We start from the raw sequence: 14,250 nt of genomic DNA on the forward strand, positions 1-14,250 counted from the left end.
TAAATATATTTTTCGATTATGTCATTCATGTATACAATACATTCTGATTACCCTCACCTCAACCATCTCTTATGCCTCTTTCACCCCTGCCAACTACTCCCCACTCTTCCCTACTAATCCTTTTCCCACATTCATATCTTGGTTTTTTATTTTGTGACCCACTGAGTTTAACAGGGACTGTCTGTGTGACCGTGAGTTTGGAATACCCATTGAAGCCCAGTGAGCTTACTACTGGGTCCACAACTGAAGACAGTGACTCCTTATTCCAGAATCTGTCAGCAGCCCAAAGTTCAACACTAAGTGTAGGGCCCTATGAGCCCCTCTGTTTACAGGGTCTGCCTCCTGCAGGCCCAGGGCAAGCAGCTGTAGCTGCTGTAAGTCATGATTGCAAAGGCTGTATCACACCAAGAAGGCTGCATTTTTGTAGCCCTTCTGTCTTCTAGATTTTGCATTCTTTCCATCCCCTCTACCATGATGTTCCCAGAGTCGTAGAGGGGTAGTAAATGGCAATGACTGCTGAGATTAATGGTTCCCCAAGATCCTGAGAATGAGTGATGATTGAGAGCTCAGATTAAATTGGCTGAAACCACCTCCTCTGTGAACATTTATTTCCTATAGTTTCAAAGGCTTGAACGTTCAAGACTGAAGGAGCATATCTGGTGACATCCCTTGGGTTGTGTCATCAGATTATTAAAGGCATTTCACAATGACAGAACATGCAAGCTAGCCCAAAAAGTAAGACAAGGCTACATTTATAGCATTTCATGGTGATAACCATACTCACCCCTGTCTTACAAGTCTTGCGTCTTGAACACTGTCTCAAATATTAACTAGATTTCAACATAGGTTTTGGAGGGACTATTCAAACCACAGAATGCTGATCTCTTTGAAATTCAGATACATTATCACATGTTTTTAATTTTTCATTTTGTTTGGAGGATTCTTTCCTATGCTATTTTTAGGCTTCGCAGGATTAACTTTCCTGAGAAAAATTTCATTTGATCAGTTTGAACTAAATTGATTTTTTTTTCTGTATCATTTTCTGACATATATGCATGCTTGTTCTTAATGTGTTGTATTTATGTTTCTTAGGGTGATTATTTCATGTATATTTTACATGGTATTTACTAATATGCATACAAAATTATTATTCAGCTTGCATGGGTCTGTGTTCATTTGTTTTGTCATTATGTCTGAAGTCTAATGAACTGATATTCCTTTTTAACGTTTCAAACATTTAAGATAAATTGAGGAAAGGACTAACTCCAGAAATTCACTTGCTTTATTTAGTGAGAGATTCTGTGTTCCTGTGTCTTAATTCTCATGCTGAGTTGCAGTCCCAGAAGTCACATCAAATTTTGAGCTGTTCATTTTCAAAGAGAATTACTAGAAGTGATGTAATATACCTGTCTTTTTCCCCAGATGCAGAGCTGGATCCCCCCGACATTGTAATTACTTGATTTCTTGTTAGGCGAGGTAAAGTGTTTGCAACCCTCATGGGATAGTTTTATCCCTCAGAGCTCCACAATCATATAATTATCTCCTGGTTTCCATTCTTCAATCTTTCAATCCTGACCTAGATACAGGTGTCTTCATATTGGACGGAGCAGGCCAAAGACTAGAATCATTTTGACCATTCATTCATTAGTCTAATTGCTTCTCCTAGTAATAACAGTGATTGTCTCTGAAGCTAATATATTATTAAGAACCTACAACAATGGCCACGGGTGATAAACTTATGTCGTGTTGATTGATTCCACCATTCCCACTCTCCACCAAGTGTAAGGATTGTAGGGATTCTCTTTTCTTGTAGTGATAGTCTTCATCCTGGGCATTGTTGTGGCTGTAAGTGAAGTGATTTCTAAGAACATTTTGTACTAGAACATATTATTTTTTTTATTTCAAAGCCAGTGGAATCTGTTTTCTTTAAAAATTTTCCATTTCTAGAGAACTACAAACATTTTTGAAATGCAGGAGAGGAGACTCTCCAAATAAAGATGCTTTCTTTCTTTCAAGAACTGTATTTCTGACTCAAAACCTATTCATATACAAAGGTGCTGAGCTTGAATGTGATGTTGCTCAGGGAGGAAGGTAAGTCTCAAAGTCCAACTCAGTCTCCATGAAGTTCTAGGGAAATGAAACAAGACAGCTGGAAGGCTTTTTCAGACATTTGACTTGAATATTGAAAATTTAATAAAATGTTTCATACACCAATACATCTAAATAATACATCTAAACACTAAAGAATTTTTTTATTAGAACATATATATTTTTCATGAGGCATAAAAAAAACCAGAAGATTTTATGTTTTCCAAAGTAAGCTTCTATGATTTAAGAAAGTTACTTAAACTTTTATCTTGATTTTATTTCTCTGAGGATATGTTAATATTAGTTATCTTGACTAATCCCATTGTTGTCAAACTGAGGAAATGTGGAACAATATAAAGTGTTATAATCTGTAAACTCATTGTCATTTTTAAAAAAGAGACAGAGGAATGGAGATTAAGAAATGAGGGAGAAATCAGGCTTTCAGATCCAGTCATATAATGCATTAAAATAATTTATACAAAGTGCAACTGATTTTGAGAATGTGAACAACTGATCTCAGGTTCTAATTCTGCTATTTAGAGTCTCTTCTGGTATTGGTGATACAATTTATAACCTACTGACTAATGAACTAAAGAATACATGAGATCAACCAGCATCATGCACTACTGAGAAAATAGGAAATAAGAATTTCTACTTTGGAATGGGAATGAGACTAGCACAAAGTATCATCAGCTTTGAAGATCCAGACCATGAAGCCCCTAAATCAAGAAATATGTGCCCGGCATCTATGCAGTGTGTAGTTCTGGAAACGAGCTCACATATTGGGGAACCACAAGGAGCTGTTTAGTGCCTTTGGAGAGAATGGAGGAACCAGCAGCTTCCAACATTTTGTGTGGCCTGTGGGTGCTACTAACAATATGGATGGACCCACACTTATGGACATTTGGGGACACAAATATCTATTATCTATCTATCTATCTATCATCTATCTTTCTTTCTATCTATCTGTCATCATCTATGTATGTATCTATCATCTATCTACTATCTGTCTATCTATCTATTATCTATCTATCATCTATCTATCTATCTATCTAACTATCTATCTAATCTATCTAATCTATCATCTATCATTTATCTATCTATCCTATCTATCTATCTATCTATCTATCTATCTATCTATCTATCTATCTATCTATCTATCTATCTATCTATCTATCTATCTATCTACTTCTATCTAATCTATCTATCTATCTATCTATCTTCTATCATTTATCTATCTATCATCTATCTGTCTGTCTGTCTATCTATCTATCTATATCTATCTATTTATCTATCATCTATCTATTTATCTTTCATCTATCATCTATCTATCTATCTATCTATCTATCTATCTATCTATCTATCTATCTATCTATCTATCTATCTATCTATCTATCTATCTATCTATCTATCTATCTATCTATCTATCTATCTATCTATCTATCTATCTATCTATCTATCTATCTATCTATCTATCTATCTATCTATCTATCTATCTATCTATCTATCTATCTATCTATCTATCTATCTATCTATCTATCATCATCATCTATCATCTCTCTCTCTCTCATCAATCCATCTATCATCTATCAAGTACATTAAATAGGGTGGGGGCAGTAAAAGGAAGTACAGATAGGGAGGGGATCTAAGTACCATTAAACTATAGTATACCAAAATCGCACAAATTCAATAAAAAGTACTGCCCATTTTAAATTTAGATGATATTTTTTCAGGTGTTTGAAAATACTATAATGTTTCCTAGATTCAGTTCTTGTCATTAAACTGATACTTGGAAACATAGATAATTTTTATAAAGTCACACAAACTGGTAATCAGTGTTTGATCTGCATGGTCACAGTTTTCAGCTATCCATACTCACTTGCAGGAATGAATTTCATCACTCAGCTATCAATTGTTCAGATAAAAGAGGTGCTTTCTTATGCTGAATTTAGGTTAGCTATAAAAAGTTTCAAATAAGGCTGAGTGTGGTGGTGCACGCCTTTAGTCCCAGCACTTGGGAGACAGAGGCAGGTGGATCTTTGTGAGTTCAAGACCAGCCTCATTTACATAGTGAGTTCAGGTCAGCTGGGGCTACAGGGAGACCCTGTCTCAAAAAGACAGAAAAATGTTTCAAATAATATTTCTTCATGCTATAGCTAAGATTTATATTCAAATTCACTTGGTTTTAGATCTCACCCATCACTTTCTTCTCCCTTCACTATGTGATTCAATGCCAATAAGTTGCAATTTTTATCTCCAATGACTGAAATTAATAATACCTAATAATAAATTCTAATTATAATTTGACTTGTGAGGTCTGACTTTAATGAGGTGGCAGAGTTTTTAGTATGGTGTTGGAAACAATAATTCTTCCATAAATGGTACCCACAGATGGTTATGGTTTATTCTGACTTGTATATACATGAAATAATAAATTAAAATAAAATTAAAAGTTTAATTTTAATCAAATAAATAAAATTCTACTGATTATACTGTTATAATGAGGTCAGGGAAGATGTCAAAGTAACTCTGTAACGTGTTAATCTTTGAAGAATGCAATAGATTTTTTTTCAATGTATTTTTTATTACATTTTTGTGTACTCCATACAAAACATCTTAATATCTTTATACCTGCTTGCCAACCCACACCTTTCATACCCCTCCACCCTATTTCATGCATTCTGTCACATGTATTAAGGCTTATCAAGTGAAGTTTTTGTCCCCAGGTGTCCACCCGTGCAAGTTTGTCCACTGGAGTCTAGTCAGCCTATGTAGAGTCTCTCCCTTAAAGATCAATTCTCCTTCATCCACAGTATTCAGCTGCCAATAGTTCCTAAGGTAAGGTTGGTTCTGCTACCCATTTCTCCAGTTCTATGTTGAGTTTTTGTCTGATAGAGTTTGCAAAGAACTTGTGCATGTTGTTATCATTGTTGCAAGTTCAATGAACAAGTTCTCAGAGCCCTGGAAGACTGTGTCCTTATGATCATGCAACAAACCCAGGCCCTTACAATCTTTCTATATCCCCTCTTCCACAATGGTCCCTGAGCCATGAGTGGGTGAGAATTAATGAGTCCTTGAGTGGCATCTACTCCGCAGTCTCTTATTCTCTACACTATGGCCAGTTGTGGCTTTCTGTGTGTGTTGTACTCTGTTGCTGCCTGGGAAGCCTCGCTGGTGAGAGTAATAAGATTTTTGTAAGGATGATTTAAATTCTTTAAAGTTTGTCTTGAGAACTAAACCACAATACTTCAGTCCATAAGAAAATTCCCAAACCAGACATTGGGAAGAACACTATAATCCCCACACTGGAGGCAGTGTCATTGGGATTGCTGAAATTGCAGGCCAATTTGGTCTTCTTATCTCAAATTAATCAAACAGATACAAAATGAATCAAACCAAACCAATTTGGTCTTCAACCAAACCAAACCAAGAAGACTTTCCTGTCAGTGTAACAAAGAAAAAAGAAAGATCAGTAAATATCAAAGTTCCTGTGTGTTTTTGACTTTCTCCACAACAGACTAAAAAAGTTCTGACTGTCCCTCGATTGTGATGATTGGTTAAAACCTGAGTTCATATACACAAAACAAGGCTCACAAAAAGTTTGGAAAAAAATCCCAATGTATTTTTTTCAAAATATCTTTTTATTAAATTAAAAAAAGTCTTTATCTAATAACCACACAATTAGAAGGATTCCATTACAGCATTAACATATTCAATAATAATTTCCAGAGCAAAGATGCAGCTCTTTCAAAACTGGCTGTAAATTTTTAGGTTCAGAGTTGAATTGATACAGTTATACAATATTGAACTCAGTATAAATCCTGTAAGACGTAAAATTGAATGAGGTTTTAACTTTTTTTTTTAAATTACAACATAGAATAAGTAGATTTAATAAATGTTTACATGCGTCTCTAATCTCTATGAATCTGATTATTACTAGTCACAGTCAGTTACTTTCTGAGATCCACCTGAGTGTGAATATAAAATCATCAGGTAGATTTTGATGGTAATGTGTTTCACCTCTACTAATTAACATGGTGCAAATTTTTATGCTTTATCCTCAAATATAACTCATTTTAAAATTTGTTGTTTTTTGTGTGTATTTCATACAGAACATCACAAACAACCTTATTCATCTATATACCCACATCCCAAATAGCACCCTCTCATAGTCCCCCTCCCCTCACTGGAGCCCATATACTCTGCAATCCCTGTAACTGTCCACTGTGTAGTTGGCTCCCCCAGCCATTCTATAGTGTTTGCCCATCCACTGAATCTAGTCAGCCTATATAGAGTTCCTTGTTTTAGGAAGATCAGATCTTCCTCATCTAGCAGCAATCGGTTGCCAATATTCCTTTACATAAGGTTGGGGTCTGCTGTTCATTTTCCCAGTTCTAACCTGGGTTATACTGCCTGGGAGTCTCTTGGGCTACCCTGGCCAAAAACTCAAATGAAGGTATCACCTGTCTGGCACATGGACTCTTAAAAAATTATACTGATCCCTTTAATCTTTGATTATACTTTCCTTTTTAGGTGTTTTCATGATCTTAGCCAGTCTGACTAGGGTAAGTTGAAATCTTAAAGTGGTTTTAATTTGCATTTCCCCAATTACTAATGATGTTGAGCACCTCTTAAGACACTTTTTTAGCCATCTTCATTTCTTCTTTAGAGAACTTTGTTCAGCTCCTTAGCCCATCTTTTAATTGGGTTATTTCCTTTCTGGAGTCTTTGTTTTTTGTGTTTGTTATATATTCTGGATGTTAAACCTCTTTCAGATGTGTTGATGGCAAAGATTTTCTCCCATTCTTTGGGTTTTCTCTTCACTTCCTTGGTTGCTTCTTTTGATGTACAGAAGCTTTTCAGTTTAATGAGGTCCCATTTGTTGATTCTTGATGTTTCCTGAGCAATTGATGTCTAGTTTAGAAAATCCTTTCCTATACCTATATCTTGTAGGTTATTGCCAATGTTTTTTTTCTTACAGCTTCAGAGTTTCAGACTTCATATTGAGGTCTTTGATCCATTTTGAGCTGACTTTTGTGCAAGGTGAAAGATAGGTGTTTACTTTCATTCTTCTACAGGTGGAGATCCAGTTTTGCCAGCACCATTTGCTGAACATGCTGTCTTTCCTCCAGTGAATGTTCTTGGCCCCTTCGTCAAATACCAGGTGGCTGAAATTGCATGTACTCATATTTGGTTTTCAATTTTATTACATTGATCTATGTGTGTATTTTTGTGCCATTACCATGTCCTTCTTATGACTATAGTTCTGTAATACAGTTTGAAGTCTGGTATAGTAATCCCCCTAATATTGCTCTTAGTGCTCAGGGTTGCTTTGGCTATCTGAGGTCTTTTGTGCTTCTGTATGAATCTTAGGATGGTTTTTCCAACTCTGAAGAATGTCATGGGGATTTTGATTGGCATTGCATTGAATCTATAAATGGTTCTTGGTAGGATGGTCATTTTCCCAATATTAATTCTTCCAATCCATGAGCATGGGAGGTCCTTTCATCTTCTGATGTCTTCCTTAATCTTTTTCTTTAAACATTTAAAAATTTCATTTTAGACATCTTTAATATCTTTGTTCAGGCTTATTACATGATATTTTATTTGTTTTGCAGCTATTGTGAAGGGGAGTGTTTCCATGTACTCTTTCTCTGATTGCTTATGATTTGTATATAGAAAGGCTACAGGCTTTTTTAGATTAATTTTGTAACCAGACACTTTACTGAACCTGTTAATAATTCCTAGGAGTTTTTCTGGTGGATTTTTTTTGCATCTCTTAGGTATGATATCATATCATCTGCAAAAAGGAATAATTTGATCTCTTCTTTTCCAATTATGACTCCTTTAATTTCTTTCTCTTGTCTAATTGCTCTTGCAAGAGTTTCAAGCACTATGTTAAAATGGAGTGGAGATAGGGGACAGCCTTGCCTGGTTCCTGATTTTAATGGAAATGCTTCCAGTTTTTCTCCATTTAGAATGATGTTGGCTCTGGGTTTGTTGTACATGGCTTTAATTATGTTGAGGTATGTTCCTTCCAGTCCAATTCCCTCTAGGACATAAATACATGTTGAACTTTGTCAAATGCCTTCTCTGCATCTATTGAGATCACGATGTGATTCTTGTTTTTGAGTCGATTTATATGATTTATGATCTTTTAATGACTTACGTATATTGAACCATCCTTGCAGCTCTGGGATAAAGCTGACTTGATCATGGTGGATGATCTTTTTGATGTGTTTTTGTATGTGGTTTGCAAGCATTTTGTTGAGAATGTTTGCATCTATGTTCATTGAGGATATGGGTCTATAGTTTTCTTTTTTGGTTGTGTCTTTACTAGGTTTGGGTGTTAGAGTGATGCTGGCTTCATAGGAGGAATTTGGAAGTTCTCCCTCCATTTCTATCTTTTTGAGTAAATTAAGTAGCATTGCATGTAGGTCTTTTTTAAATGTCTGGTAGAATTCTTCTGTAAATCTGTCTGGTCCTGGCTTTTTTTTAGCTGGGAGATTTTGTATTACTCTGTCAATTTCCTTATTTGTTATGGGTCTGTTTAAGCTGTTGATCTCTTCTTGATCAGTTTTGGTGGTTCCCATGTTTTTAGTTACCCATCCATTTCTTTTAGATTTTCAAATTTAGTAGTGTATAGGTTTTTAAAGTATTCCTTTATAATATTCTGGATATTTTTGGAGTCTGTTGCAGTGTTTCCCATTTCATCTCTGATTTTGTTGATTTGGAGGTGCTCTTTCTTTCTTTTGGTTAACTGGTCTAGTGGTCTGTCAATCTTGTTTATCTTCTCAAACAACCCGCTATTGGCTTCATTGATTCTTTGTGTTGTTTTCTTTGTTTTTATTTCGTTAATTTCTGGTCTGATTTTTGTTTTTTCTTCTCATTGGATTTCATTTGCTGTTGCTTTTCAAGTGTCTTAAGTTGCAATGGTAAGTCATTTATTTGTGTTTTGATTTTTTTTTTTTTTGCTCTTTTTGAGACAGGGTCTCCCTGTAGCTCCAGCTGTCCTGGAACTCACCTTCCCTCTAAGGACTGCTTTCAACATGTCCCAGAGGTTTTGTTGTGTTGTATTGTCCTTTTAATTTAGTTCCGGGAATACTTTTGTTTCATTCTTAATTTCTCCTTTGACCCATTCAGGAGTGGGTTGTTTACTCTCCATGTGTTCAGGTAGTTACTAGGGTTTCTTCCAGTGTTGATATTAAGCTTTATTGCCCTGTGTTCTGATAGAATGCATGGAATTATTTCAATCTTTTTGTATTTGTTGAAGTTTGTTTTGTGCTCCAGTATATGGTCTATTTTGGAGAAAGTTCCCTGGGGTGCTGAATGGAAAGTATATTCTTTGGTACTTGGGTGGAATATTTGGTAGACACCTGTTAGGCCCATTTGTATGGTATTGTTTAGTTCAGATGTCTCTCTGTTAATTTTCTGTCCTGTCGACCTATGTAATGGAGACAATGGAGTTTTGAAGTCCCATACTCTTAATGAGTGTGGATTAATCTGAGTCTTAAAGTACCGTAGTACTGATTTTATGTAGTTGGGTGCAGCAGAGTTTGGTGAATATATGTTCATGATTGTAATATCTTTTTTGTCAATTGTTCCTTTGAACAGAATGAAGTGGCTCTCTTTATCTCTTCTGATTAGTTTTGGTTTAAAGTCTATTTTGTCAGATATTAGAATTGCAACGCTTGCTTTTTTCTTAGTACCATTCGCTTGGTACATTTTTTTTTCCATCCTTTCACCTTAAGATAGTGCCTGTCCATGAAAGTGAGATGAGTTTCTTGCAGACAAGAAAAAGATGGGTTTCGTTCTTTAATCCATTCAACTAGTCTGTGTCTTTTGACTGAGGAGTTCAGTCCATTGATATTTAAAGTTATTAATGAAAGATGTGTATTGAATCCTGCCATTTTTTGTTTCTGTTCAAAATTTGGTGTAGCTGTGCATTTCCATAGTTATATCTTCATTAATTTTCTTTCTGTAACCCCTTGGGTTTAGTTGTTCCTTTCTTGAGCCCTTTGTATGCCTTCAAGAACTCTCTGAAAGGCTGGTTTTATGGACATGATTTTTCAGCCTATTTATATTATGGAAGGTTTTTCTTTCCCCTTCGACTATAATAGACATTTTGGCTGGGTATCTGTGGTCATTTAGATCTGGAAATACTTTGATCCAGGCTCTTCTGGTTTCATAGCTTGTAGTGGAAAATCAGGTGTAATTCTGATGGGTTTTCCTTTATATGTGACTTGTTGTTTTTCTTTTACAGCTTTCAGCATTGTCTCTTTGTTCTGTATGTTTAGTGTTTTTACTATTATGTGCATTGGAGAGTTTCTTTTCTGGTCCTTTCTATTTGGTGTTCTATGTGTGTCTTGTATTTGTATGGGCATATCTTTCTGGAATTTTGGGAAACTTTCTTTTACATTCTTGATGAAGATTTGGTCCATACCACTATCTGGAGATTCTTCTCCTTCTTGTATGCCTATGATTCATAAATTTGGTCTTTTTATGGTTTCACACAATTTCTGCATATTCCATTCTTGTGTTTTCTTAAATTTTTCATAAACTTTGCTTGAGTAGTCTAATTCATCCACTTTATCTGCCAGTCTTGATAGTCTGTTTTCCATTTCATTTATCCTATTGGTGAGCTTTCTCCTGTCATTTCTTATTGGCTTACTGTGTGTTTCACTTCCTTCTTCATTTCAGCCTGAGCATTCATCAATATTTCTAACCTTTTATGAATTCATTCAGAATTTTTTCTTTATCTTCTTTCAGTTCTTTGATTTCTTTCTTTGTGTGTTCTTTAAATTCACTGAATTCCTTTATCATGTTTATAGTTGTTCTTTTGAGTTTCACATCCTGTGTTATGTCTAGGGGGTTCTAATTGTACTACTCTAGAGGACTGATGGTACTTGGTGGGGATATATTATTTTGATTTTTCATGTTATTATTTTTCTCTGTGACTTTGTCAAGTAGATTTCTTTTGTAAATTCTGGTTCTTGTGTTAGACTCAAGCCTTCCTTTGTTTAGTTTATGTCTACTTCTTTTTGTAAACTTAATGGGCCTTTGTGGTTTACTTGTTGGGCATGAAATGTTGGTTGGTCTAGGCTTCAGGTTCTCTCTTTTGATTTTACATTGGAGAGGCAAAATTGCTTTTGTCTTGCTGCTCAGGAGTTCCCACAGAGGACCAAGCTGGATGAGGCTCAGACGCTCTCAGGCTTTCTCCTAATGTCTGGATCCCTCGAGGAAAAATGCTGGCCTCAGGAATTTGAGGGCTGGTTTGGTCTGGAAGCAGGATCTAGGAAAGATGCTGGCCCCCAGGAATTCAAAGGGAGGTGATGGAGAGAAGAGGACGGGGGGCTCCTGGGGACTACAGGGAGGAACTCGGTTGGTCTGGATGCAAAGGATCAGGAAACAGTGAGGTTCTGGGCTAAGAGGTCAGTCCATGGGACTGGGGTGTCATGACAAGAGATGGGGCCGTGCCCCTACTAGGAGGAGAGATGGAATGGGGCAGCTGGGAGGGTGAATGAGGTTAGGGGATTCAAGGTGCAATGGGCACAGTCAAACTTTCCCAAGCAAGCTGCTGGCTCCAGGAAGCTGTGGGGCTGGGCTGTCCAGAGATGCAAAGGGAGGTAGGGACTAGAGGGAGGTATTGGCTTGACCTGAATGCAAAGGATGATGAAGCAGTGGAGAGTTTGGGCCAAGAGGTCAGTCCAGAGATCTGGGGTGCTAAGACAGGAAATGTGCCAGTCCCCCTTCTAGGAAGAGAGATGGATTGAGGGGAGCTGGGAGGGTGAATGAGGCTGGGGCCCCAAGATGCAGTGGGCACAGCCAAACTTACCCAGGCTGGATTTTTGTACATTTTGTACAATATTCCTTAATTAAGACCTCCTCTCCCATCCATGCCTGCACATCCACCCACCCCACCTGGCCTCATGTATACATATTAAATCCCGTCTGGTCATAATTTGAGAAATATTACGTAAGGTATTGATTCAGATGAGTAATATTTAAGGAATAAGTATCTTAGTTATATTACCTTTGAAGGTCCTTGTAGATCAGAGACAACTGGATATAAAACCTGAAAGTTCTTTTAATGCAGCAAAACTAAGTTATTTTTTCTATATGTTTTTACTCCTTGTACTAGAGTTGCTGCTGTTTTTCTCTTATGATAAACTTCACATCATTAGTATTATATAATACCCTAAGATCATTTTTGGCTAATGATTTAACAACGTTTTGCTTTTAAAGACATAATACATTTTCTTTTAAAATAATGTTATTGCTTCTTTGATATTTCATACAATGCATTTTGATCATCTTCAGACCCCCTCCCACATCTCCTCTTAGATCCACCCCATTTTCCTATTCCCCTCTCTTCATGTCCTTTATTATTAAATACATTTAAAGGGTGATTGAGTCTAATCTGTGCTTGCCAATCTTTGTTCTTGGGTCCATACCCTGGAGTCTCTTCAATCTACTCAGCATCACACACATAAAGAACACTGTCTCTCCCTCTCAGTCTGGTCCCTTTCTCTTTGCTTCAGGCCTGTCACATAATTCCCAATGGAGAACAGCACAGAGATGACTGAGTTCATCCTCACTGGGTTAACTGATGACCCAAACCTGCAGATTCCACTCTTCATCCTCTTCCTTCTCATCTACCTCAGCACTGTGCTTGGGAACCTGGGAATGATTGGGTTGATTCTGCTGGACTCTCACCTCCACACGCCCATGTACTTTTTCCTCAGTCATCTCTCCCTGGTGGACTTTGGATATTCTTCAGCTGTCACACCCAAGGTGATGGCAGGTCTCCTCTTAACAGACAAAACCATATTCCACTATGCTTGTGGCACCCAGTTCTTCTTTTTTGTAAGCTTCATTACTGTAGAAAATTTCCTCTTGGCTTCCATGGCATATGACCGCTATGCAGCAGTGTGTAAACCCTTGCATTATACCACCGCCATGACCACAAACACGTGTGCTGGTCTGGCCATAGGCTCCTATGCCTGTGGCTTCCTGAATTCCTCCATCCACACTGGGAACATTTTCAGGCTATCCTTCTGCAAGTCCAATGTGGTTGATCACTTTTTCTGTGATGCCCCTCCTCTCCTGGCCCTCTCATGCTCAGACACTTATGTTAGTGAGATGGTTAATTTTTTCGTGGTGGGTTTCAATGATCTCTTCTCTATTGTGGTCATATTGATCTCTTACTTACTTATATTCATCACTATCCTGAGAATGCGCTCATCTGAAAGACGCCAGAAGGCTTTTTCCACATGTGCTTCCCACCTCACTGCAGTCTCTATCTTCTATGGGTCTGGCATCTTCATGTATCTGCAGCCCAGCTCCAGCCACTCCATGGGAACTGACAAGATGGCATCTGTGTTCTATACCATGGTCATCCCCATGCTGAACCCTCTGGTCTACAGCCTGAGGAACAAAGAGGTGAAGGGTGCCTTCCACAAGGCCATGGGGAAAGCAAAGTCTTCTATAGGATTCACACTTTACTGATGTAGAATCTGTACAAAGGCAGTTTTGTTTACCTCAGGTTAATCTTTGTTCAGTCCAATAGTGAGTTTCCTTAGGAGTAGTGTCTAATATGCCTTTTAAAACTGTGTATTAAAAATATTTTTATTGTTTTTGTGCTTTTCATATGCTAGATCTTAATCAAATTTAGACCCCCTCCTCCATTTACACCCCCTTCCCTCAATGGAGTTCATTCATTCTGTCAATTAGGTTAAATCGTATCTTCTCAAGCTTTTTTTTTAAACTAGCTGTACCTCAGTGCAAGTTCATTCACTGGAGTTTAGTCAACCTACCTAGAGTCACTCCCTTAATGAAGATCAACTCTCTTTCACCCAGCCATAATTAGTTGCCAATGGTTCTTCAACTATGATTGGGGCCTGCTGCCCATTTCCTTTGTTCTATGTTGTGTTTTTGTTTGACTGAATCAGCGTGGGTCTTGTGCATGCTGCCACCATCATTGCAAGTTCAGAGGGGAAAGTTCCCATTGGGCTGAAAGCCTCTGATTTCTCACATTCATTAACCAATGCTGACTCTTACAATCTTCCCTCCCTCTCTTGCAGTGGTCCTTGAGCTGTGGGTGAGTGAGGGCTCATGGAACATAATGGCACAGAGGGTAGACAGAATATTAATACATCCCTC

The 14,250-nt window shown here is 37.3% G+C and overlaps 1 protein-coding gene across 1 annotated transcript; it reads left to right on the plus strand.

Annotated features, from left to right (window-relative positions):
• Positions 1-12,626: 12,626 nt before the first annotated feature.
• On the plus strand, positions 12,627-13,615 carry LOC103733348 (olfactory receptor 5B12-like). Its single transcript, XM_008832170.1, has one exon. It carries the CDS (start codon positions 12,649-12,651, stop codon positions 13,594-13,596), a length of 948 nt encoding a protein of 315 aa, XP_008830392.1. The 5' UTR covers positions 12,627-12,648; the 3' UTR covers positions 13,597-13,615.
• Positions 13,616-14,250: the final 635 nt, after the last annotated feature.

The sequence above is a fragment of the Nannospalax galili genome, unplaced genomic scaffold (genome assembly GCF_000622305.1).
Source record: "Nannospalax galili isolate Female #2095 unplaced genomic scaffold, S.galili_v1.0 scaffold936, whole genome shotgun sequence".
In the NCBI taxonomy this organism is placed as follows: Eukaryota; Metazoa; Chordata; class Mammalia; order Rodentia; family Spalacidae; genus Nannospalax; species Nannospalax galili.